This window comes from Phyllobates terribilis, unplaced genomic scaffold (assembly GCF_046119375.1).
Source record: "Phyllobates terribilis strain yellow unplaced genomic scaffold, ASM4611937v1 Scaffold_2__4_contigs__length_985480577, whole genome shotgun sequence".
Taxonomy (NCBI): domain Eukaryota; kingdom Metazoa; phylum Chordata; class Amphibia; order Anura; family Dendrobatidae; genus Phyllobates; species Phyllobates terribilis.
In genome coordinates, this window is record NW_027362762.1 from 293,691,294 (window position 1) to 293,717,662 (window position 26,369).

Here is a 26,369-nt window from a genome sequence, read left to right on the forward strand (position 1 = left end):
GCCCCCTCGTCTTTGTCACCATCCTTGGTATAAACAGGTCATGGGAGAGATCTCTGTACTGCCCCCTGATGTATTTATACATGTTTATGAGGTCTCCCCTAAGCCTTCTCTTTTCCAACGTAAATAGGCCTAATTTTGACAACCTCTCTGGGTATTCTAGTCCCTCCATTCCCTTTATTACCTTAGTCGCCCTCCTTTGTACCCTCTCTAGCTCCAATATGTCTTTCCTGAGCACCGGAGCCCAGAACTGTGCACAATATTCTAAGTGCGGCCTTACCAGCGCTTTATACAGAGGAAGAACAATGTTCTCATCATATGCCCCTATTCCTCTTCTGATGCATGCCATGACTCTATTTGCCTTCCAGCTGCTGCCTGACACTGGGCACTCCAATTTAATTTGCTATTAACCAAAACGCCCAGGTCCTTCTCCATGTCAGATTTCCCCAACGGTTTCCCATTTAATATGTATGGGTGACTGCTGTTTTTCTTTCCCATGTGCATAACCTTACATTTATCGGCATTGAACCCCATTTGCCATTTTTTGGCCCAACTCCCCAATTTATCTAAATCCTCCTGTAGCTGTGCCCTATCCTCATCTGTATTAACTACTTTACAAAGTTTAGTATCATCTGCAAATATTGCTATTTTACTATGCAGCCCTTCCACTAGATCATTAATAAATATATTAAATAATATAGGGCCCAAGACAGCCCCTTGAGGCACCCCGCTAGTAACCCTGACACACCCTGAGCTTACTCCATTGATAACCACCCTCTGCTTTCTATCACTCAGCCAGCTATTTACCCACTTGCACACATTATCCCCCAGACCAAGCATTCTCATTTTATATACCAACCTTTTGTGTGGCATGGTATCAAACGCTTTGGAGAAGTCAAGGTATACAACATCCACTGACTCTCCCCCGTCCAGATGTGAGCTCACCTCCTCGTAGAAGGCGATCAGGTTTGTTTGGCAGGAGCGATCCCTCATGAATCCATGTTGATATGGAGTTAGACAGTTATTATCATTAAGATATTCTACAATAGCATCTCTAAGAAATCCTTCAAACAATTTACCCACAACAGATGTTAAGCTGACTGGTCTATAGTTCCCAGGGTCACTTTTAGACCCCTTTTTGAATATTGGTACCACATTTGCTTGGCTCCAGTCTAGTGGGACAGTCCCTGTCCATAAAGAGTGCTTGAATATAAGATACAGCGGTCTGTCTATCACATTACTTAATTCTTTTAGTACCCGGGGGTGTATGCCATCTGGGCCTGGTGACTTGTCTATTTTGATATTAAATAGGCGTTTCTGAACTTCCTCCTGGGTTAGGTGGGTGATATTTAGCGGAGGGTTTACTTTATCACTCTGCATTTCCTCCGATAAATTGTTTTCTTTTGTGAAAACAGTGGAGAAGAAGCTATTGAGTAGGTTTGCTTTACCCTCATCGCCCTCTATGATTTTACCCAGGTTATTTTTCAATGGGCCAACTCCATCAGTTTTAATCCTTTTACGGTTTATATAGTTAAAGAACAGTTTGGGATTCGTTTTACTTTCCTTGGCAATTAGTCTCTCTGTCTCCTCTTTTGCTATTCTTATTTGTTTCTTACAGCTTTTGTTTTTTTCCCTAGAAGATATTAGCGCTTCCTCGCTGTCTTCTTGTTTAAGTTTACCGAAAGCCCTTTTTTGTTTTTCATTGCCCTCTTGACTTCCTTATTTAGCCACATTGGCTTCCTCCTATTCCTAGCCCTTTTATTCCCACAAGGTATGTACCTTCTACAGTGACTAAAGCGTTGAGCCGGTAAAATTAAAAAATCACATCCCCCCCCCCCCCACCCAATTTTTTTTTAGCCTCAAATTTTGTATTTTCATAAGGGTAAGAGGAGAAATTGCACCATACAATTTGTGTTATGATCTGCAACATGTACTAAGGAAAGAAAGGGGAAAGCTGTCCCTACAGTAAGACTAAGCTGAATCCCTACGATGTAGCGGGCTGCCTGTTCCTAGCGAACAGACCCGCCTTAGTCCTCGGCTAGTCTGAATGAAGACCTATAGCATAAGGGGAGGGGTCCCTAAAAGAACTAAGGACTGAAACAAAAATGGGACACCTCCTAAACAGAGAAGTTGTTGCAGAACACAAAAAGACAAACTGACAAAAAGGTACTAGAGGTCCCAGAAGGACCAAGCGAACTGACAGAGATAGGCACCGAAGCACCTGGCTAGAGAAACAGTCAAACAACACTGAAGTCCAGCACAGCCAAAAGGGCGGAGCTGGAGTATAAAGGCAGATGGTCACGTGACCGCAAAACACAATATGGAAAAAACAAACAGGAGGGTTCTAACAATTTGTTGTGCAATTTCTCCTGAGTACGCAGATACCCAATATGTGGGGGAAAACTACTGTTTTGGCACATTGCAGGGCTTGGAAGGAAAGGAGTGCCATTTGAGTTTTTGAATGCAAGATTTGCTGGAATAATTAGCGGATTCCATGTTGTGTTTGGCGAGCCCCTGATGTGCCTAAACAGTGGAAACCTCCCACAAGTGACCCCATTTTGGAAACTATACCCCTCAGGGAACTTATCTAGATGTGTGGCGAGTAGTGTTAAGTGAATTTGTTCGGTATTTAAAATTTGGGTTCGTGTTCGGGGTTCCGGCTTGTTTTGTGCCAAAAATCGGCTCTGCCCATGAACATCCCTGATTTGCCTCACTGTCACGCAGACAGAATGAACAAAACCAAGCAATTCAGGAATTGTTTTTTTTTTGTTTTTTTTATACCGTTCCGCGTGTAGTAAAATTAATAAGGCAGCTTTATTCTTCGGGTCAGTACGATTACAGCGATACCACATTTATATCTTTTTTATGTTTTATCACTTTTACACAATAAAAATTATTTTATAGAAAAAATTATTATTTTTGCATTGCTTTATTCTGAGAGCTGTAACTTTTTTATTTTTCTGCTGATGGAGCTCTATGGTGGCTTGTTTTTTTGCGGGACAAGATGACGTTTTCAGAAGTACCATTTTTATTTACATTCATCTTTTTTATTGCGTTTTATTGCACTCTTTGTTCGGCGGTATGATGATAAAGCATCGTTTTTTGCCTCTTTTTTATGGTGTTCACTGAATGGGGTTAACCGATGGGACAGATTTATAGGTCAGATCATCATGGATACGGATGCGGCGATACCAAATATGTGTTTGTTTGTTGTTTTACATAAATAAATGTATTTATTGGATGTATATTTTTTCTTTTTTTTTGTTCTTTATTTTGTGATTTTTTTCTTAAATATTTTTATAATTTTTTTAAACTTTTTTTTACATTTTTTACATTGTCCCAGGATAGGACATCAACTTCAAAGTGACAGATTGCTGATCTGATACTCTGCAGTGCTTCTGCACTGCAGAGCATCAGATCAGCTTCTGACAGGAAGGAAGGAGGCATCTCAGCTCCTGCTGTCTGAGCAGGTGCTGACAGGCCACCTTCCTGCAGGACCCTGAAGGACCTCGCGACCATCTTGGGAACAGGGGGTCACCATGGAGACCATCAGCACAATGCGATCGGATCCCGTTGTGCTGATGGAAGCGTAGAGGGAGTTCACTCCCTCTGCGATGCCCAGTGATGTCGCTGTCACTATTAACAGCGGCATCACAGGGGTTAAATGCCCGCGATCGGTGCTAACACCGATTGTGGGCGTTGCTGCGGGGTGTCAGCTCTCATATAGAGCTAACACCCACATGTGATGAGCATGAGCCTGCGCGATCACTGCGCTGTATATATACTGCTCTTTGAGGGAACGGCGCATGTCGGGAAGGGGTTAAAATATGTTTTTCTCTAAAACACCGCAGCATTTCAGAGTCAATCATACCTTGCTGAGATCGCACAGTCAGTGTCTGATACATGCTGCCTGTGGATCATGCACCATGTATCAGCTGACAGGTTCTGTTTAAGTGTTATTCCGAGTTCAGGCAAAAAAAATTGAAGAGTTAATGTAAAAATTTTAATACCTTTATACATAATCATATTACCTTATTACAGCGCTACTGCATATGTTCATTCATTAGCACAATGTTTTTTTTATAGCAGAACAAGCTTCATATTTTTAGGATATTTGACAATTCATTGAGCCTCATAGGAACATTTAGGTTTATAATTGAAACATCTTGGCATTGTAAAAGTAAAGGGTTAATAAATATGGAGCAACAATTTCCAGATATTATTTTAGTGATTGAAAAGACAGAACTTTGTTTTATTTGTCTCCTTTGTACAGCAATCTTAACACGATTAATAGATTTTTCACAAGGTGTTTATGCAGTTGGACTTTCCATCTCCACATTTTTGGTGTTTTGCTGTATTGGCTGAGTAATAACAACCAATTCAGTTCTCCCTTTTATCAACTGAGCTTGTCGGTGGCTGGCACACTCCGGTCATCATCCACGTATTCGAAGGCTTAAGTACAGTATTTACAAATCAAGGACAAAGTCATGTTACATTTTGGTTTGTGCTTTAGGTTCATCTGAAATGTCAAAGCCCATTGCTTCTATTTCTTTCGCTTTCTTTTTCTTTCCATCAGAATCAAACTGGGCCTCAATTACTGCAGGGTCGACATAGGTGTAAAAATAGGCCATGATAGCAAATATGATGCATACTGCCACTAGCAGAGCAGCAAAGAGGATGTACTCTGCCCACTGTGGAAATATTGAGAAAGAGAACATTAGGGAAAGGTTAAACACATTGGGTAGATTTACTAAGCTAAATGCTGGAGAATTCTGCCATGATTTGTATCAATAAACTGTCTTACATGCCTTCTACCACATTCATTAAATGTTTCAGACACATTTTCTGACTTGCTCTACAATGGCTGTGTCAAGAATAAGGCATGACTTGAAATGTGCCAAAAGTACAACAACATTTTGGCACAAATTTGTGTCACAAAGTAAGCCAACTAACAGGTGGTGTAAATTTAGAATAGACAGTCTAAAAATACAACACATTTATTAAAGGAAATCTGTCAGTAGCATTTGTCATTTCCCCTAGGTAAGCAGATGTAGTGCAGTCGAAAACCTTCAAGGAGGATACCTACTTCCACACTGTTTGGTTCACTGAAATTTGGATTTTATTCATATGCAAATTATGTTTGTGCTCGGCTCTTCTTAGTTTCTCCCCGAGAGTGCCACCCCCTCTCCTTAATTCACAATGGAGACAGAGTCTCTAATTATTATTATTATTGTTATAGCGCCATTTATTCCATGGTGCTTTACATGTGAAAGGGATATACATAGCACAAACAATTACAATAAATTTTGAACAATACAAGTCGGCGACTGGTACAGGAGGAGCGGGGACCCTGCCCGCGAGGGCTCACAATCTACAGGGGATGGGTGAGGATACAGTAGGTGAGGGTAGAGCTGGTCGTGCAGCGGTATGGTGAAGCGAGGGTTACTGCAAGTTGTAGGCTTGTCAGAAGAGGTGGGTCTTCAGGTTCATTTTGAAGGTTTGAAGGTAGGCGAGAGTCTGATGTGTTGGGGTAGAGAGTTCCAGAGTAAGGGAGGATGCACGGGAGAAATCTTGTATACGATTGTGGGAAGAGAAGATAAGAGGGGAGTAGAGAAGGAGATCTTGTGAGGATCGGAGGTTGCGTGTAGGTAAGTATCGGAGACTAGGTCACAGATATATGGAAGAGACAGGATGGCTTTGTATGCCATGGTTAGGGTTTTGAACTGGAGTCTCTGGGCAATGGGGAGCCAGTGAAGGGATTGACAGAGAGGAGAGGCCAGGGAATAGCGGGGGGACAGGTTGATTAGTCGAGCAGCAGAGTTTAGGATAGATTGGAGGGGTGCGAGAGTGTTAGAGGGGAGACCACAGAGCAGGAGGTTACAGTAGTCGAGGCGGGAGATGATGAGGGCGTGCACTAGTGTTTTCGCAGATTCGTGGTTGAGGAATGTGCGGATACGGGAGAAATCTTTGAGTTGGAGTCGGCAGGAAGTGGAAAGGGCTTGGATATGTGGTTTGAAGGAGAGATTAGAGTTCAGGGTTACCCCGAGGCAGCAAGCCTGCGGGACTGGGGAGAGTGGGCAGCCATTGACTTTGATGGATAGGTCAGTTGGGGGGGTTGAGTGAGATGGTGGAAAGATGATGAATTCAGTTTTATCCATGTTTAAGTTTTAGAAATCTGTCAGAGAAGAAGGATGAAATAGCAGACAGACATTGTGGGATTCTGGTTAGCAGGGAGGAGATATCGGGTCCAGAGAGGTAGATCTGTGTGTTATGAGCATAGAGGTGATACTGGAAGCAATGGGACTCTATGAGCTGTCCCAGGCCGAAGGTGTAAATTGAGAAGAGCAGAGGTCCTAGGACTGAACCTTGGGGGACACCGACAGATAGAGGGCAAGATGTGGAGGTGGTGTGTGAGTGGGAGACACTTGAATGTTCTGTCTGTTAAATATGAGGCGATCCAAGTTAGGGCCAAGTCTTTGATGCCAAGAGATGAGAGAGTCTGTAGTAAGAGGGAGTAGTCCACTGTGTCAAAGGCAGATGACAGGTCCAGGAGGAGGAGGACAGAGTAATGTCGCTTGGATTTGGCAGTTAGTAGGTCGTTGGTGACTTTAGTCAGAGCAGTTTCAGTGGAGTGGTGCGGTCAAAGAGGGAGCAGGAGGAAAGGTGGGAGGACAGTTCAGAATGGACGTGTTGTTCCAGTAGTAGACAATAGCTAGTCAGAGAGGATGGGTCAAGGGATGGCTTTTTGAGGATGGGTGTGATCGAGGCATGTTTGAAGCATGAGGGGAAGACACCAGTTGTTAGTGACAGGTTGAAAAGGTCGGTTAGGGTTGGGATGAAGACTGATGCATAACCTTACCTTTGCTCTCCACTGTCAATCAAGAAACGGAGGACGGCGCTGGCAAGGAGAAACGAAGAGAATCCCAGCACTGCAAAAGCCAGTGCAGTTGCGAACATAATTTGCATATGTATAAAATGCAAGTTTCGGTGCAACAGATCACAAAAAGTGGCAAAATAAGTGTCTAATTTTCTACACTGCCACATCCTGCACTAGCTTTTGTTTAGCTAGGTCAAATATTACGAACAGATTCCCTTTAACTCCTTCCCTTAAAATGATGTAACTGTACATCCAGATTGCAAGTGCTTTCCCACAATACGACGTACAGTTAGTTGTGCCCGTGCTTTCCACAGCAGGAACTGGCTGTTATACACAGCTAAGTTCCTGATGTGTGTGTGTGCTAGGACCAGAGCTAGCTCCGATCAGCAAACCCAGCTGTCAACCAAAGTGCCGGGACACACAGTATAATGAGCGGTGACAGAAGATGCTCTGTGCATGCCTCTATGACTGAAAGCCAGCAGCTACCGGGAGGAGTAAAGTTAATTTCTTCCCAGTAGCCGCACTTTTATTTAAGGAGGCTGGACAGCAATGTAGCCTGCAGATTAACCCCATATTGGTAGGTTAATACCGTTTGGAGAGATCATAGGTTCTCTTCAAGGAGCAACCCAATAAAGCAAAAGGTTGTCCCAACCATCCTAAGTGATAGCATATAACTCTAATAAACCATTGTTGGCTGATTGTGAAAGTCTTATGGATGCCCCCTTTAATCACTAGAATAAGAACTGGCAAGGTTCTTTCTAAATATGTTTTCCTGCAAAGTACAACTTTCAACAAGAGATGTGAAGGCAACCAATCAATCTAAAAGCTATACAAAATAAGACTTCAGCATTGGACCCCCTCTCAAAGACCAAATAAGTGTATTAAGCAACTTTATGAGTGTCATGTACCTGTATTTTATATATTAATTTATTAATTTGCCTTTAAATTATATGTAAATGAAAATAACAAAGCCTTTTACCTGTTCTTCAAGACCAGAGACACCGGCCACAATAAGGACAATAATATTACCAACAGCCACTGTCAGGAGCCATCCTGCTTGTAGCACAGATTTCATGTTGGATGGAGCCTGTCCGAAATTAGAGATAAAACATCACTAGAGCCCTATTATTAGTTCAGTGCTGAGATAAGGCTTATAATAGCCAATATATTCTATTCTCAATGTAACTAGTATAGGTTAGAAATGAATGAACTGTATTATTTTCAGACTAGGAACATTCATAGTCTATAAACCTATTCTTTTATTTTCAAAGGACCTATCACCCAGTTGTTACTATTATTCATCCTACAACCTTTATAGTTGAGGTATTGGTGGATATTCATCATTTTCTCGACATCAGATTTCTTATATAAAAAAAGTTGCAAATATTTGCACATCATAATTGTGCAATAACTTGCAATTTTAACTTTTTTTTTTTAATTGCATGCAACAATTTTTTAAAAAGTGGATCTGAACAATGGTGGTCCGGGGTGCACTTGTACTTCCTAATAAATTTCTCACGTCTTACTCCAACGGGATTTTGATCAAGATTGATGCATAGAATGCTGGTCATTCACCAATAAAGTTCAGAAATTGATCAGCAGCAATACAATCAAATTTTACATGAAACTACATAGACATAATATTCAAACACCTATCATTTTTAAAGGGAATCTGTCACCAGGATTTTGCACAACCATCTGAGAACAGCATAATGTAGGGGCAGAGACCTGAATTCCAACAATGTATCACTTAGTGGGATGCTTGCTGCTGTTTTTATGAAATTCCTTTTTTATCTGCTGTATATCTAGCAGTTCTCGCTGAAATTAGAGTCTTTGTCTCTATACTTTGCTGCTTTCACATTAGGTGGCAAAAACCTGGTGACAGATTTCCTTTAAATGTTTATAGCTCCATGAAGTATATGCTCTATCTCCCTATTTAGAGACATAGGGGGTCAAAATTTGCATCTTAAAGGAGGTTACAGTATCTTCATTTAGACAGACATTTCACAACTATTGTCTACCCACTTGAGAATAAGAGAACTCCAACCCTGTAACGGAGAACACGACCTCCCCGGCAGTAAGGAGGAAAAACTGAGGAATCTGTAGGGCCATGTGGACTGTGTTGGCTTGAATGTCCTGGATGTACTCAACCGACATTGATGTTGATGAACACTGTAAAATCATAAGACAATGAACAATTACTATTATTTTAGTTAGCTTCACTGGCACCTCTCAAGTTAAGAAAGGGCTTTTTTTTAGGGAAAGACATTCAAGAGAAATGTTGCTCTTCCACTCAGATACTGGAGAAGTCCAGCAAAAGCTTTTCTAAAGGGAAACTGCAGATATGGGGTTAATTTGCAAGTTAATAGCGTTCTGAACTTGCCCGGCGCCGGCACTTAGACCACCTCTGCAGGAAAGAAATTAACTTTATTCCTCCCGGTAGTGTTCGGCGTTCAGACACAAGGGTGGCACCAGCTCGGGTTCAGTCTCTGCTCTGTGTATAGAGAGCGACTGCTGTCACTGTGCCCCCAGCACTGACTGACAGCAAATCAGCACTTGACCCGGCTGTCAGTCAGTGTCAGGGGCGCAGTTAGTGAAACCATGCCGGCACCACCTCTGTGACTGAAGCCCGAAAGGTACCGAGAGGAATAAAGTTAATTTCCTCCCAGCAGCGGGGGTCTAAGTGCTGGCAACGGACTGGTTCAGAATGCTATTAACCTACAGACTAACCCCATATCTCCAGGTTGATAGCGTTTTTTCACGTCACATGTTCACTTTAATTTCTCTGAATCCTGGAGAATCGGTTTGTGCTTCTGAGCTCCTCCTATCCTGTGCTTGGGACCAGACATGTGGATGACATACGGGTGTACTGACCTTTTCTCAGTTATTTAGTATATGTTTCATTTAAGCAACAGCTGATACATTTTATGCCCCAAAATATTCTCATTTTTCAAGAGAGATAAATAACTTGAGATTTTCCACTTTCCTATACATCCATTTATGTGCTACTTCACTTACTATTTTTTAACATTTCCCTACTGTATAAAATATTAGTGAAAAGAGGGTGTAATTAAATTCCTTTAGGGTGTAGATAGCATTTGTCTTCTGCTGCTACTTACCTCCTTAATGATTACTGTATAAGAGCTTCCAAATCCGAATTTCATTGATGGCAGAGAACAATTTCTAGTTTGTGTAAAACCTTGTATTGTTTTCCTGTAGAAGATCAAACAAGAGAATGGAAGTGTGCACATCATTATAGTATATATAGTAATACTGTATGTCAATGTGTTTAAGGGCAGTAACTTAGGCATAGAGCCAGACCATGTGGAGACAATAAGACACTATTATTTAATACTGACTCACAAAATATATGCTTCTGTATTCTACTATTTGCTTTGGCCATGAATTGGTTCTGATGCTTATATGATCCTAATGTGCTATATGTGGTCTTTTTCTATTTAAAGGTAATCTGCCACCATAGAAAACAAAGCTAAACTATTGTATATAATGAGAGGATACCTAAAGAGACACAGATTCCAAGAATGTAATTACTATTTCAGAACTTACTTTCACTACCAATGAGCAGGACCGGTATTTGGGTAGGGCAAACTGGGCAACTGCCAGGGCCATCCGGAGTGTCAGATTAGGGAAAATTGGGCCCAACAGAGGACTTGATTCTGATGGCTCACCTATCTATACCAAACCAATGCATTATCATTAAAGTTTTTTTTCGGCCCAGGATAAATTTTTTTCAAGCACTGTATCTTACAGAGTTGCTATAAAATTTTGGTTCTATCGGTCATCACATGATTATTCATATGCAATTTGCATACTTGTAGTCACGTGTCAACTATCTAATCTTCCTGTTTGTCTAAATGCTAATGTTAAAGCATTGAGAGAAGCAGAAAGAAGATAGTTGGCATATGACAGTATGCAAGTTGCATATGAGCGTTCATGTGATGACTAACTAGCAAGCAGAGCCAAACCTTAACAGAGCGCATACTACACATGTAGCGCCCCGAGGGTTCGTTCGCTACAGAGGTATTGCATCTCACCCAGAGTTGTGATATCTCACTTCCAGGTAAGGATGGAGTATGGCTCAGGACCCTAACACCCACATGCACTACACCACATTTCCTGGGGACAGGGCGACAATGCTCCCGGGTGTGAGCACAACTGTCCCTGTCCCTGGCTGGAGTGGGGGGAGGGAACACCTAGAAAGGGGGAACCCGGTAGTTTGTGGGTGGGGAGAGTAGATCCCGGGTGCACTGTATAGAAGAGTATATATGGTGGGCACCATCTTAGAGTCAGAGAAGTAGAAAGAGAGAGCAGAGAGAGAAGGAGGCTGGGAGCAGGGGCTCTGCATGGGCTCTGCTCCGCAGGCAGGCCAAGTCTTAAGGCCTGGGCCTCGAAGAGAAGGAAGGAAGGGAGAAGAACGGAAGAAGCTCTAGGAGAAGACTGAAGGGACCCCAGGGGTGCGGACCGGCCAGCCGCCACCGCACGCCTGCCGCTACCAGAGTACGGGGGTCAGGCCAAGAAAGGGAACCGGATCCCTCATCTAGTGGAGGAGAGCAACTACCCTCAGCTAGTAACCGGAGGCAGTGGCATTGTACGTGCACAGCCCCTCACTACACCCTTTAGGAAGGCACCACATAGGACCCAGGGAAACGGAACATACGTTTGCCCGCCAAGGCCCGAGGCAGCTGGACAGAAACGTGGTCAATTGTGGGGTACGACAGGCCAGAGAAAGGACACACGAAGGGGGTCCTGAAAAGCATTCCAAAGGTACCTGGGAGTAGGCCGAGCCCCTCACCTGGTGAGCACAGCAGCACGACGTGGGCAGCCATTACCTGCAGAAGTGGCTTGGAGTGTAAAACTGTGAGTAAAGACCCTGGACTGCATCACTGGACTCTGAGTCATTACTGTTGCTCCCGCGCACCATCACCCCCACCATCTGCGCTCACTGCCCTGAGGCTATACTCCTCCCGTGGGGAGTTATACTACCCTCTGCTGCGCACACAACATCAGCCTCAGCGGTCTGTCCCGCAGCGGCGGTTCTCAGTGACCGCAATCCACGGGTGGCGTAGTCGGACACTTAAACATTAAAAACCAAGTAAACAGATCCGTCACTGGTTTGACCACCCTGAGCCACGGGACCGGGTCGCCGCCACGGACACTACAAACCCCCAGCATTACACAGAGACCCGGCTCCGGGGATTCCCCTACACACACGGCCCAGGGGGCGCGTCACACACTGTTACAATTTGGTCTGGTACAATACCTGAAGAACATTAGCCCTAGCCTGGAAAACCCCTTTAATGATAATGCAAAATGACACATTAGAGACAGCTGTGCAGTATAGCTCCATAAATGTTTACATCCGGCCAGTGCCAAGGCTAATACAGTCGATTGACAGGGGTGCTGTGTGTCAAACCCTTACCAATCCAATATTGATGACCTATCTGAGGGATAAGTTATAAATATCATTTTCCAAGAGAAGCCCCTTAGTGTTTTCACCTAGTATGATAACCCTTTCATGACTCCCTTTGAGTAGGATGCGCCAAAAAATCCCCCCTCTCCCCCTTCACATGCATTATGATATCCTCACAGTGAATTTCCTCTTACAAGCACAGTATAATGAACCCATAGCGACCCGTGCAAAGTTTGATGCCCACAGCCTCCCCTATAGACACTATGATGGCCTCCATAGCCACCTCTACACAGTATGTTGGCCCCCATATCTCCCTATATATATTATGGGGCCCTATCAGAACCCCCATATACAGTATGGGGCACACACAGCTCCCTTATATATAGTAGGGGAGTACTGACTGACAAAATAATAAAAATAAGCTACTCACTATATACAGTGCTGTGCAAATTAATTGGGACAAAGCATTTTTTAAGTAAAATCGTAAGCTGGTTATCAGTCAGTGATTCAAACCAGTTTTAACTTTTTTGAACAGGTGTGAGTGTACAACCGTGAGTAACAAAATGTGGTTTGACTGGTTTTAGTCAGAAAATAACATCTAGCTGCCCCCTCAGCTTCAGTTGAGAGCTTGTTTCTGTGAGGAGTGGTTTAGTGTACTTTTTCTCCATGCCACAATTCCAAGTGTGTGAAGAAATTCCTGGAAGAAAATAAAGTAAAAGTGCTGGACTGGCCTGGCAATTCACCAGACTTAAATCCTATAGAAAATTTGTGGAGCATTGTGAAGAGACGTCTTGGCAAAATGGACTGTGCAACCAAAGAACGCATGATAAACAGTGCCATACAAGTGTGGTTCCATGATGAAGAATTGAAGAATTTATGCCAAAACTTGGTAGAATCAATGCCAAAACGCATTAGGAATCCCGACCTTCACCCTTTAACCCTCATACAGGGATCTGGTCTTACAATGGGGTCCACTAGATTTCTCCCACGGAAGGGCTGTGGCTGAAGGAGTGAACCAGAGGCAAGAGGAGTCATCACGCAGAGTCAAAACCAAGAAGTCATGTCAGGGACAAAATCAGAAGGCAAGCAGTGGTCAAAATACAAGCCAAGGTCAGAATACAGGATATACAAAATAACTCACAGGATCAGCATGACCAGGTCCAGCTGAACTAACTAAATAACTGGCAGCTAGAGATGTATATAATTAGCTAACACAGATGGACAGGAAAGGGAGATCTAGTCTCAGCAGTCTAAAAGCTAAACAGTCTAAAGCAGTAACCAGGGTAATAGTGTAGTGCCGCCTAGTGATCAGGGCAGGGGTTGCAGCAATATGTTCAGACATGGATATAACAAAATTATACATTATATATACAGTACAGACCAAAAGTTTGGACACACCTTCTCATTTAAAGATTTTTCTGTATTTTCATGACTATGAAAATTGTACATTCACACTGAAGGCATCAAAACTATGAATTAACACATGTGGAATTATATACTTAACAAAAAAGTGTGAAACAACTGAAAATATGTCTTATATTCTAGGTACTTCAAAGTAGCCACCTTTTGCTTTGATGACTGCTTTGCACACTCTTGGCATTCTCTTGATGAGCTTCAAGAGGTAGTCACCGGAAATGGTCTTCCAACAATCTTGAAGGAGTTCCCAGAGATGCTTAGCACTTGTTGGCCCTTTTGCCTTTATTCTGCGGTCCAGCTCACCCCAAACCATCTCGATTGGGTTCGCGTCTGGTGACTGTGGAGGCCAGGTCATCTGGCGTAGCACCCCATCACTCTACTTCTTGGTCAAATAGCCCTTACACAGCCTGTAGGAGTGTTTGAGGTCATTGTCCTGTTGAAAGATAAATGATGGTCCAACTAAACGCAAACCGGATGGAATAGCATGCCGCTGCAAGATGCTGTGGTAGCCATGCTCGGTCAGTATGCCTTCAATTTTCAATAAATCCCCAACAGTGTCACCAGCAAAGCACCCCCACACCATCACACCTCCTTCTCCGTGCTTCACGGTGGGAACCAGGCATGTAGAGTCCATCCGTTCACCTTTTCTGCGTCGCACAAAGACACGGTGGTTGGAACCAAAGATCTCAAATTTGGACTCATCAGACCAAAGCACAGATTTCAACTAGTCTAATGTCCATTCCTTTTGTTCTTTAGCCCAAACAAGTCTCTTCTGCTTGTTGCCTGTCCTTAGCAGTGGTTTCCTAGCAGCTATTTTACCATGAAGGCCTACTGCACAAAGTCTCCTCTTAATAGTTGTTGAAGAGATGTGTCTGCTGCTAGAACTCTGTGTGGCATTGACCTGGTCTCTAATCTGAGCTCCTGTTAACCTGCGAGTTCTGAGGCTGGTGACTCGGATAAACTTATCCTCAGAAGCAGAGGTGACTCTTGGTCTTCCTTTCCTGGGGCGGTCCTCATGTGAGCCAGTTTCTTTGTAGCGCTTGATGGTTTTTGCAACTGCACTTGGGGAGACTTTCAAAGTTTTCTCAATTTTTCAGACTGACTGACCTTCATTTCTTAAAGTAATGATGGCCACTCGTTTTTCTTTACTTAGCTGCTTTTTTTTTGCCATAAGACAAATTCGAACAGTCTATTCAGTAGGACTATCAGCTGTATATCCACCTGACTTCTGCACAACACAACTGATGGTCCCAACCCCATTTATAAGGCAATAAATCCCACTTATTAAACCTGACAGGGCACACCTGTGAAGTGAAAACCATTTCCGGTGACTACCTCTTGAAGCTCATCAAGAGAATGCCAAGAGTGTGCAAAACAGTCATCAAAGCAAAAAGGTGGCTACTTTGAAGAACCTAGAATATAAGACATATTTTCAGTTGTTTCACACTTTTTTGTTAAGTATATAATTCCACATGTGTTAATTCATAGTTTTGATGCCTTCAGTGTGAATGTACAATTTTCATAGTTATGAAAATACAGAAAAATCTTTAAATGAGAAGATGTGTCCAAAGTTTTGGTCTGTACTGTATATACAGTTGTGCTTAAAAGTTTATACACCCCGGCAGAATTTTTCCTTTCTTAGCCTTGTTTCAGAGAATATGAATGATAACAAAAAACTTTTTCTCCACTCATGGTTATTGGTTGGGTGAAGCCATTTATTGTCAAACTACTGTGTTTTCTCTTTTTAAATCTTAATGACAACCAAAAACATCCAAATGACCCTGGTCAAAAGTTCACATACCCTGGTGATTTTGGCCTGATAACATGCACGGAATTTGACACAAATGGGTTTAAATGGCTACTAAAGGTAACATCCTCACCTGTGACCTATTTGCTTGTAATCAGTGTGTGTGCATAAAAGCTGAGCGAGTTTCTGAGATCCAGACAGACTCTTGCATCTTTCATCCAGCCACTGACGTTTCTGGATAGTGAGGCATGGGGAAAGCAAAAGAATTGTCAATGGATCCACAGTAGTTGAACTGTGTAACACAGGAAAGGGATACAAAAAAATATCCAAGGAATTGATAATGCCAGTCAACAGCGTTCAAACTGTGATTAACAAATGGAAAATCAGGGGCTCTGTAAAAAACAAACAACGGTCTGGTAGACCAACAAAGATTTCGGCAACAACTGCCAGAAAAATTGTTCGAGATGCAAAGAAAAACCCACAAATAACATCAGCTGAAATTCAGGACTCTCTGAAAACTAGTGGTGTGGCTGTTTCAAGATGCACAATAAGGAGGCACTTGAAGAAAAATGGGCTGCATGGTCGAGTCACCAGAAGAAAGCCATTATTGCGCAAATGCCTCAAAGTATCTCGCCTACAATACGCCAAACAGCACAGAGACAAGCCTCAAAACTTCTGGAACAAGGTAATTTGGAGTGATGAGACCAAAATTTAACTTTTTGGCCACAACCATAAAGTTACATTTGGAGAGAGGTCAACAAGGCCTATGATAAAAGGAACACCATTCCTACAGTAAAGCACGGAGGTGGATCGCTAATGTTTTGGGGATGTGTGAGCTGCAAAGGCACAGGAAACTTGGTAAAAGTTGAAGAAAAGATGAATGCAGCACGTTATCAGCAAATACTGGAGACAAATTTACACTCATCAGCCCGGAAGCTGCGCATGGAACGTACTTGGACGTTCCAACATGACAACAATCCAAAACACAATGCCAAGTCGACCTGTCATTGGCTACAGTACAACAAACTGAAGGTTCTGGAGTGGCCATCTCAGTCTCCTGACCTCAATATAATTGAGCCACTCTGGGGAGATCTCAAGCTCGCAGTTCATGCTAGACAGCCCAGGAATTTACAGGAACTGGTGCTTTTTGACAAGAAGAATGGGCAGCTTTACCATCTGAGAAAATCAAGAACATCCACAACTACCACAAAAGACTTCAAGCTGACATTGATGTTAGAGGGGGCAATACACGGTATTAAGAACTGGGGTATGTGAACTTTTTATCAGGGTAATTTGGATGTTTTTTGTTGTCATTAAGATTTAAAAAGAGAAAACACAGTCGTTTGACAATAAATAGCTTCACCCAACCAATAACCATGAGTGGAGAAAACGTTTTTTTGTTATCATTCATATTCTCTGAAACAAGGCCAAGAAAGGAAAAATTCTGCTGGGTATGTAAAATTTTCAGCACAACTGTATATCACATACACACACACACAGTGCTCAGCATAAATGAGTATGCCCCCTTTGAAAAGTAAGATTTTTTATTAATATCTCACTGAACACAAGAACAAATTGACAAGACTGAGTTTCATGGAACATTTTATCTACCCATAACATGAAAGTAAGGTTAATAATATAAATTTCATTACAAAATGTTTAGTTTCACTCAAATTAGTTAATGCAAAAATGAATACACCCTACATCAAAAACAACTACATCTAGTATTTTTTATGACCTCCATGATTTTTAAGGATAGCACTAAGTCTTCTAGGCATGGAATGAAGAAGTTTGCAACACATTGCAACATCTATCTTTTTCCATTCTTCAAAAACAACCTCTTTTAGAGCCTGAATGCTGGATGGAGAGTGATGCTCAACTTGCCTCTTAAGAATTCCTAATAGGTGTTCAATTATGTTCAGATCAGGAGACATACTCGGCCACTGAATCATTTTCACCCTGTTCTTCCTCAGAAATGCAACAGCCGCCTTAGATATGTGTTTTGGATCATTGTCATGTTAGAAAAGGTCACGTCTACCAAGGACATGGAGTGATGGTAGCATCTTCTCTTTCAATATTGAGCAGTTCAACTGTGAATTCATGAAACCATCAATGAAATGTAGCTCCCTGACACCAGCAGCGCTCTTGCGGCCCCACATAAGTACACTGCAATCACCATGTTCCCCCTGTAGATACCATGCATTTTTTTGTGCTCCTCACCCTTGCAACACCATACAGTTTTGAAGCCATCAGTTCCAAAAACATTTATTTTAGGCTCATCACTGCAGAGTAAAGAGTCCCAGTAGTCTTCATATTTTTCAGCATGTGACCTGACAAGTTGTATGCAGATATTTCTGTGAAAGGGCTTTAGGAGATGATTCCTTCATGGACGGCATCCATCCATGCCATTCCACTGCAGTATACACATTGTGTCAGGGAAAACACTTTCCCCAGTTTGGCTTTCTACTTCTTTAGCTATCTGCATGAACTTGCATGTCAATTTGCTTCAACTCTTCTCATCAGAAGACGCTCCTGTTTAGGTGTTAACTTCCGTTGTCAATCTGGACGTCTGTCAGATGGTTGCAGTTCAATCTTTGTTACATGTTTGTATTACTTTTGCTACTATATTCTGACAGACAAAGCTCTGCTGATCTTCTTGTAGCCTTCACTTTCCTTGTCTAAACAAATTATTTTCTTTCGCAGGTCTTGTGACATTTCTCTTCCATGTGGTGCCATTGCAGACAGCATGAAACGGGAAGGGATTTTCTTTATTAAGTAAAACCCTTTTATAGTCAAATGTCTGATTTATGCTGAGCATTGTATGTCAGTTAAAACTGAGAAATATATAAAGCAATCTCCACCTCACTCTCTTGTCTGGAGTAACAGACTAACAAACTATTATGATTAATTTCTAGTTTCAGTGTACCCTTAAAAGATATACCAGGGTAGTGGTGGCATTAATGTGGGGTCATAGAAGTTGTGAGGATATTTATTTAATTGATATTTCTATCAAGAATCGCTCTGGAAAAAAATCCTCAAATGGCAATGTCCACTGATTTAAACACAGTAATAATAAATGAAGAAAATGACATAATTTCCTTAATGCCCAAAATAGCTGCTTCATTAATGGCTTGAAGTTTAAAACGTATGGTATATGACGATGTTAAAGTGGTTGTCCTATGAAACAAGTTGTCATGTATCTGCAGGATGGGGAATAACTTATTGATCAGTGGGAGTTTGAGCGCTAGGACCAGCACTGAATGAGAATTTGTATCCGTGATGGGACACTTTTATCCAAGTTACAAAATAAAGCAGCAGATAGGATGTGTGACCTCTGCTCCTTTCAGAGCGCAGTGCCTTAGAGAATGAATGGAGCACAGACCGCACATGAGCACTGTTGCTTCATTGCAATGGGGATAAAAGTTCCCAGTTCTGCTGATTGGTACTGTCATGCGTCTGGGTTCAAACCCTTGTAACTCCGCTTTGTGGTCAGCTTCTTGGTCCGCCGAGCCACAGCAGATACACCTTTTCTCCAGGTGTTCAGTTTCTGTTATCCTTTCTTCAGTCTTTTTAGTGTAACAGGTGCTTTCATTTACTCATTTGTCTGCCCTATCACCTTTCGGGTGTGGCTTTATATACTTTCCCCCTGCTGGTATTTCCTGCTGGTGATATTCTGATTTTGATGTCCAGCCATACTGCTGTAGTTAAAGTCAGACAGTGAATGACCAGCTAGGATTTATCTCTCTGCTGCTTATGTTCTTTACCATGCATCTATCTTCCGCTTTTTTTTAGGAAGTAGGCGGCATATTATTTTGTATTTCGTGGTTTATTTTACTCACTCTGGGATCTCTCTTTCTATTTTAGCACACTTTTCCTTCTGTAGGTAATTTGCACTCTGCTCTGCCCTCCGGTTCTTTAGGTAGAACGTGAAGTGCTTGACGACCTTTCAGGCAGCATATGTCTGAGTTGCCATTGTCTAGTCTGCGGTTAGCTCACATAGGAGCCACTAGGGACTTTGGGGTCAGGATCTCTAGTCTGTAGAGGAATTGGCAGGGTCAGTTCCAGTTTTTAGTGTGTTACCTATTTTCCCGAATGAGTTGCTAGACTATCATAACAGGTGCTAGTTCCAGTAGTTGGACCCTCACTTATCAACAAGTTATCACCTATCCTGTGAATAGGTGATAAAGGAGTTCTCATGTGAAAACAAGTTAAGTGAATCTCGACTTAAATTTAAAGTGCTTCTTTGGCACTGATGATTGTTTCATTGAGAGGTGACATGAGCAGATGACGTCATATTTGCACATACCTGACACAGACACTTAACCTGCAGAGCCACAAACTGTAATAAAATCATTGCTAGAATTCTGTCTACCTGATCTGTACTGCAGACTTTGACTAGGCTGATAGAAATACACAGCTGTATAGAATGAATGTATTTTTATACATACATTGTACACAGCAGAATAAGAGATTTTTTCAGCCTATAAAATAAAAAAGAAAAACATTTGATAATGAAAAAAATAGTCATTTTTAATGCTTTTTGTAAAAAATAATGAACATCACAAATCAGCACATAACATCGTAACGACCCGCAGAACACAGCGATCAGATTATTTATGGGGATCGGTAAATGACGTTAAAAAAATGGTGTAATTGATATTTTTCTCTATTAAACCCATAAAAATGTAATAAAACTGTAATGCTGACTCCGTATTCACACGTAGCGTAAATGCTGCGTTCTTTCTGCAGATATTTGCACCACACAACGCAATAACAATCTTCTAGGACTATTGTGTGTTTGCAGTGTTTCTTTTACGCATTTTACAGCTTATTTGATGCGATTTTGGGGCAGATATGAAGCAGAGTTTTTAACGCTTTTTAATAGTGTAGAAAAGCTTTGATTCTGCGCTTGAAAATGCAGCAGCGTTTTTTTTCTTCATGCGTTTTTTTTCAGAACAAGCTTATAGAGAGAAATGCTTCAAAACCGCAGAGTAGTGAGGAGCGAGCGTGTATTGTTAACCCTTTCGGCAAGCACGCTCGGGTGCTCGCAGAGTATTTTCGGCGTGCTCAGCATCTACGTTTGAGCCGCAGCGGCTGCATGTGTCGCGGCTGTTAGACAGCTGTGACACATGCAGCAGCGGCGTCACTAACATATATACCGAGCACGCCGAAAATACTGGGCGAGCACCCGAACGTGCTTGCCAAAAGGGTTAACAATACACGCTTGCTCATCACTACCGCAGAGTTCAGCAGCGTCTTCAAAATCAAAACTTTTCTGCACTATAAAAAGCACCTTAAAAAACACGGCTTCACATCTGCACCAAAACGCATCAAATAAATGGGAGAAGATTGTTCTTGTGTAGTTTGGTGCAGACATCTGCAGGACGCACAGATGACGTCGCCCTGCCCCAGAAGATAAGAGACTCGCGGCCTCCAGTCCAGCCGCCAGGTAACACTGATCTGGACGCTGGACCAGAGAACCGGGAATCCATCCGCTCATCTCTAGTCCCAACTGTCCTGTATACAGAGGACCGTCCTGGATTTGGGTCTGCACCCTGCAGTCTCTGCTGAATTTTCCTCACCACCAGCTTCCCTCTGACAACTCCTCCCGCCAGTGTAGAAAGACGATGGTAAATTGGCATGGAATGGGGTGTGGCCAGGGACATGGCAAAAATTTGCCAATTTGTCCCTCTTTCTGCTCTTCAAAAGTTGGGAGGTATGGTTAAAGCCAAGATCAGTTGCCTTACATGGTTAAAGAGTTATCCGTGACTAAGGTATTCACTACCTATCTTTAGGATAGATGATCAATATCAGGTCAGTTGAGTTGAATAGGAGCTGAGCTGCAGTACCCGAGAATAGCCACTACCCGCCACTACCCTGTATACTTTAAGCTGCCATGGGACCTGGAAATATCTGAATATCAGTTGCCCTACAGTCACCAATCTGATATTGTTTACTTCAATTTCTTAGTGCTGTACAATTTTTTTTAGAGAGAATCTGTCACCATGATTTTGCCACCTAATTTGAGAGCACCACAATGTAGAGACAGAGATGATTCCAGCCATGTGTCACTTACTGGACTGCTTGCTGAGGTTTTGATAAATCAGCGTTTTATCAGCAGGAGATTATCACTAAAGGTCTAGTAAACTGCCGTGTAGTCTTCCATATTCATGAGCTCAGTATAATCTTGCCCCTACTATTCATTGGCAGCTTTCTGCCTATGTAGTGTACACAAAGTTGACAATTAGTGATGTGAGCGGGGTTATAGAGGTCAGCATTCAGAAAACTGTATATAGCAGTGAATAAAACTGATTTTATCAAAACTGCAGCAAGCAGCCCAGTAAGTGATAGATCACTGGAATCAGGTTCTCTGCCCCTACATCATACTGCTCTCAGATAAGGTTGCAAAAACCTGGGGAAAGATTCCTTTTAAGGCATTGGAGAGAAACATTTCTATATAGTCTTAGGGCCTGATACATCAAGACCGGTCTTGATGAAAAGATGGGCTGGAATCAGATGCTCCCGATTCATCAAGAGGCACACGCGTCTTCATGTTTGTCACTTATCTTGAATTTGGCAATCTGCGGTTGACTTGCCCTAGTCCTGTCCCAGCTCTGCCAACTTTGTTGTAGCTGGGCGAAAATGGCGTGATAACGCCAAAAGTCGCATAACTTTTGACAGCTGCCAGTTGCTCCAAAATTATGAGACTTTCCAAAGTTTTTTACATTAGAATATTGGCGAAAAAGCTTTGATGAATGGGGCCCTTAGTGCTTTTTTCCCATCAGAGCAAATAGAGAGTCAGATACTTGCGCAAAATGGCAGGATGAAATTAGGCTTATATCTTCGACTTGGGATGGAAGTCAAAACTAGTAATAATCAGGGAAGATCATTAGAGACTAAGACTAAACCACTGTTCCATATGGATTGAAATTTAACCAACGAATCATTGCTTCACTTGGTCACTAGACTATCACTGGGTCACTATACCCCAAGGAATAACCCTTACTCATTCTACCATTATAAGCTTCCTTTCAATTTAAGGTAAAATAAGGAAAACACTTACACTCCCAGGGACTGCATGGTATAACTTGAGAAGCTGAATGGCTGAATGTCACCAACAATGTCTTTATTCACCTTTACCATTATAGTTTCCTGTAGACCATTTATAAATCTAAAACAATAAATTATGAAGAAAATATTTAAGCATTAGCCTTTGTCTATACAGACACACACACAGCCTCATAGCATATTATTCATCATTATTCAGGAATTATTTGGAATTACCTCGCAAAAATTGTAATCAGTACTACATGTTCCAGGTAAAGGAACTGGATTGTGTAATTAGGTGCAGAGAGGAATTATGTTAGATAAAACATACTTGATCGCATTGCTTCCTTGTTCTGGTTTCCTGGTTATATCTTGACTCTAAAAAAAGACATTAGTTCACTGTTTTCATGTTATAAAGACATAGGACAATTTAATAGCCAAATTATAAAAGAATGAAATTACAGATAAAATACACTGATTCACACTCCATTAGTGTATACTGTAATGGAAGCCACCACTATGCACTACCAGTGCAGTACCAGTGCAGCGACCTGTGCTAGTCTACAGTGAGTACGGAAAGTATTCAGACCCCTTTACATTTTTCACTCTTTGTTTCATTGCAGCCATTTGGTAAATTCCAAAAAGTTCATTTTTTTCTCATTAAAGTACACTCTGCACCCCATCTTGACTGAAAAAAAAAAACAGAAATGTAGAAAATTTTCACAATTTTATTAAAAAAGAAAAACTGAAATATCACATGGTCATAAGTATTCAGACCCTTTGCTCAATATTGAATAGAAGCACCCTTTTGAGCTAGTACAGCCATGAGTCTTCTTGGGAATGATGCAACAAGTTTTTCACACCTGGATTTGGGGATCCTCTGCCATTCTTCCTTGCAGATCCTCCCCAGTTCCGTCAGGTTAGATGGTGAACGTTGGTGGACAGCCATTTTCAAGTCCCTCCAGAGATGCTCAATTGGGTTTAGGTCAGGACTCGTGCTGGGCCAGTCAAGAATGGTCACAGAGTTGTTCTGAAGCCACTCCTTTGTTATTTTAGCTGTGTGCTTAGGGTCATTGTCTTGTTGGAAGTTGAACCTTCGGCCAAGTCTGAGGTCCAGAGCACTCTTGAAGAGGTTTTCATCCACGATATCTCTGTACTTGGCCGCATTCATGTTTCCTTCAATTGCAACCAGTCGTCCTGTCCCTGCAGCTGAAAAACATTCCCATAGCATGATGCTGCCACCACCATGTTTCACTGTTGGGATTGCATTGGGAAGGTGATGAGCAGTGCCTGGTTTTCTCCACACATACCGCTTAGAATTATCTCCAAAAAGTTCTATCTTCGTCTCATCAGACCAGAGAATCTTATTTCTCATAGTCTTGGAGTTCTTCATGTGTTTTTGAGCAAACTCTATGCAGACTTTCATATGTCTTGCACTGAGGAGAGGCTTCCGTTGGGCCACTCTGCCATAAAGGCCCGACTGGTGGAGGGCTGCAGTGATAGTTGACTTTGTGGAACTTTCTCCCATCTCCCTACTGCATCTCTGGAGCTCAGCCACAGTAATCTTTGTGTTCTTATTTACTTTTCTCACCAAGGCTCTTCTGCCACGATTGCTCAGTTTGGCTGGATGGCCAGGTCTTGGAAGACTTCTGGTGGTCCCAAACTTCTTCCATTTAAGGATTATGGAGGCCACTGTGCTCTTAGGAACCTTGAGTAATGCAGATATTCTTTTGTAACCTTGGCCAGATCTGTACCTTGCCACAATTCTGTCTCTGAGCTCCTTGGGCAGTTCCTTTGAGCTCATGATTCTCATTTAGTCTGACATGCATTGTGAGCTGCGAGGTCTTATACAGACAGGTGTGTGCCTTTCCAAATCAAGTCCTATCAGTTTAATTAAACACAGCTGGACTTCAATGATGGAGTAGAACCATCTCAAGGAGGATCACAAGCAAATGGACAGCATGTGACTTAAATATGAGTGTCTGAGCAAAGGGTCTGAATACTTATGACCATGTGATATTTCAGTTTTTATTTTTTAATAAATTTGCGAAAATTTTGACATTTCTGTTTTTTTTTTCAGTCAAGATGGGGTGCAGAGTGTACTTTACTGAGAAAAAAAAATGAACTTTTTAGAATTTACCAAATGGCTGCAATGAAACAAAGAGTGAAAAATTTAAAGGGGTCTGAATACTTTCCGTACCCACTGTATGTGCTAGTTCACATGAACATTACAACTTGTCCGATGGTCTGCATGTAACAAATTGCAGTAAGCACTACTTTGATCCGGATCAGACTCACCCATTATATGTCACATACAGATTACTATCTGTGTGATATGCATTTTTTATGGATCAGTAAATATAACATCCTATTTTTACAAACTGGAAATTCAGATATTTTAAGCTACAGAGAGCTCCTGAGCTTTTCGGCACTTTGTTATCAGCAATGCCCCACACTATGAATGTTTAGAGACTTATTGTTCTTGTGGAGGAGAGGCCTGAACTTTAGGATAATAGACTGGCCGTCCACAGTGACAGAAATGAGAAGGAAGCCACGTGGGAGGAGATGTGTAAGATGCTCAACCCTCAGTATGAGAAGGGCACACCTTCTGAAAAATATTGATGTGTAAGTGTGACGACACAGAATTTCTTCTTAATTATGGCAGACGTATTTTTTCAGTAGGTCCAGGGAGATGAGCTATTATTCATATGAGTCTGAACGTTGACTCTTGTTGTAGATTGAATTGATGTTTGTTGAATTGTTGAATAGCTGCTGTTTACCTGTTATATCAGCCCCTACAGCTTATGGTTCTGCTATTCTTGGGGAACAAAGGCACAGGATATCTGAACAATCGATGATTGTTAATTTGGTGAATACCTGCTGACTAACAATTGTATTAGTCCATGCAGCTTGTTGTTCTGCAAATATTGAAGGACAAACTATGAACACTGGAACAATGAGAGATGACCTCCTCCCACCTCTCCCCAATCCAGTGGAAAAATGCCTGAATAAGAGCTGTGAACTATAAAAGGAGGATCTGCCTCGGTTTCCAGAGACTTTACAGAACAGCAGCCAGGGAACCATGGCACCAACTGAAGGAATACAGATCTGCTCCATTGACCATCACTAAACCCTCAAAAGACATTTGCAGAACCCAGGTCGGGACAATCAAGTCACCTGGCCACATACATCAATGTATTCTGTCAGCTTCCTAAGGGTGCCACTACCTCCAATCTGTGGGTGCCCACCAAAAGCGGGGTACCACTGGTCAGGGTAGTTGGCCCTGGAAGCCCCAAAGTTGCAGATGTTTTAATTCCCAGAGGACTGTACTGTATGTGATTGTCTGTTGGTGGTTCATTAAAGTATTGCCACACTGTGTTAACCTCATACTATGTTGTCTAAGTAGTATTCTACCCATGGGGAAGGAGTGAGAGGGCGTTTAGTGGGATGAGCCCTCGTCCATGCAGTCTTTCTAAAGAAAGCCAGGCCAGCGGATGAGAACACCCTCGTGTCATCACAGTAAGTATAATCAGACATGTGATAGCATAAATTATGTGTCCCCCATGTATGATGTTCAGTGTCCCCACGGTTTATGCCACCTTATGTGCCATAACTAGATATATACACTGTTTATTGGCACCACGTTTATGCCACTTTATGCCCCATAACTAGATGTATATACTGTTTAATGGCCCCTCGGTGACATCCATAACTAAATGTACATGCTAGTTAATTGCCCCATGGTTAAGGGTGCCTTTTGTCACCCAATTTTTTTTTTACTTTTTTTTTTAAAGATGATGATGTTACCAAGAGGTGTAAGGAGGAAAATGCTGAGGGTGTTGAATATGTACATG

The 26,369-nt window shown here is 42.0% G+C and overlaps 1 protein-coding gene across 1 annotated transcript in view; it reads right to left on the reverse strand.

Annotated features, from left to right (window-relative positions):
- Positions 1-4,216: 4,216 nt before the first annotated feature.
- SLC15A1 (solute carrier family 15 member 1) overlaps positions 4,217-26,369 on the reverse strand; it is a 90,257-nt gene continuing 68,104 nt past the window's right edge. The window contains exons 18-23 of the mRNA XM_073664195.1: positions 22,847-22,893; positions 22,532-22,639; positions 9,994-10,087; positions 8,900-9,046; positions 7,854-7,961; positions 4,217-4,688 (exon numbers count right to left, since the gene is read on the reverse strand). Of these exons, the coding sequence (XP_073520296.1) occupies positions 4,488-4,688; positions 7,854-7,961; positions 8,900-9,046; positions 9,994-10,087; positions 22,532-22,639; positions 22,847-22,893 (705 nt within the window). The 3' untranslated portion in view covers positions 4,217-4,487. The remainder of the gene's footprint in view (positions 4,689-7,853; positions 7,962-8,899; positions 9,047-9,993; positions 10,088-22,531; positions 22,640-22,846; positions 22,894-26,369) is intronic.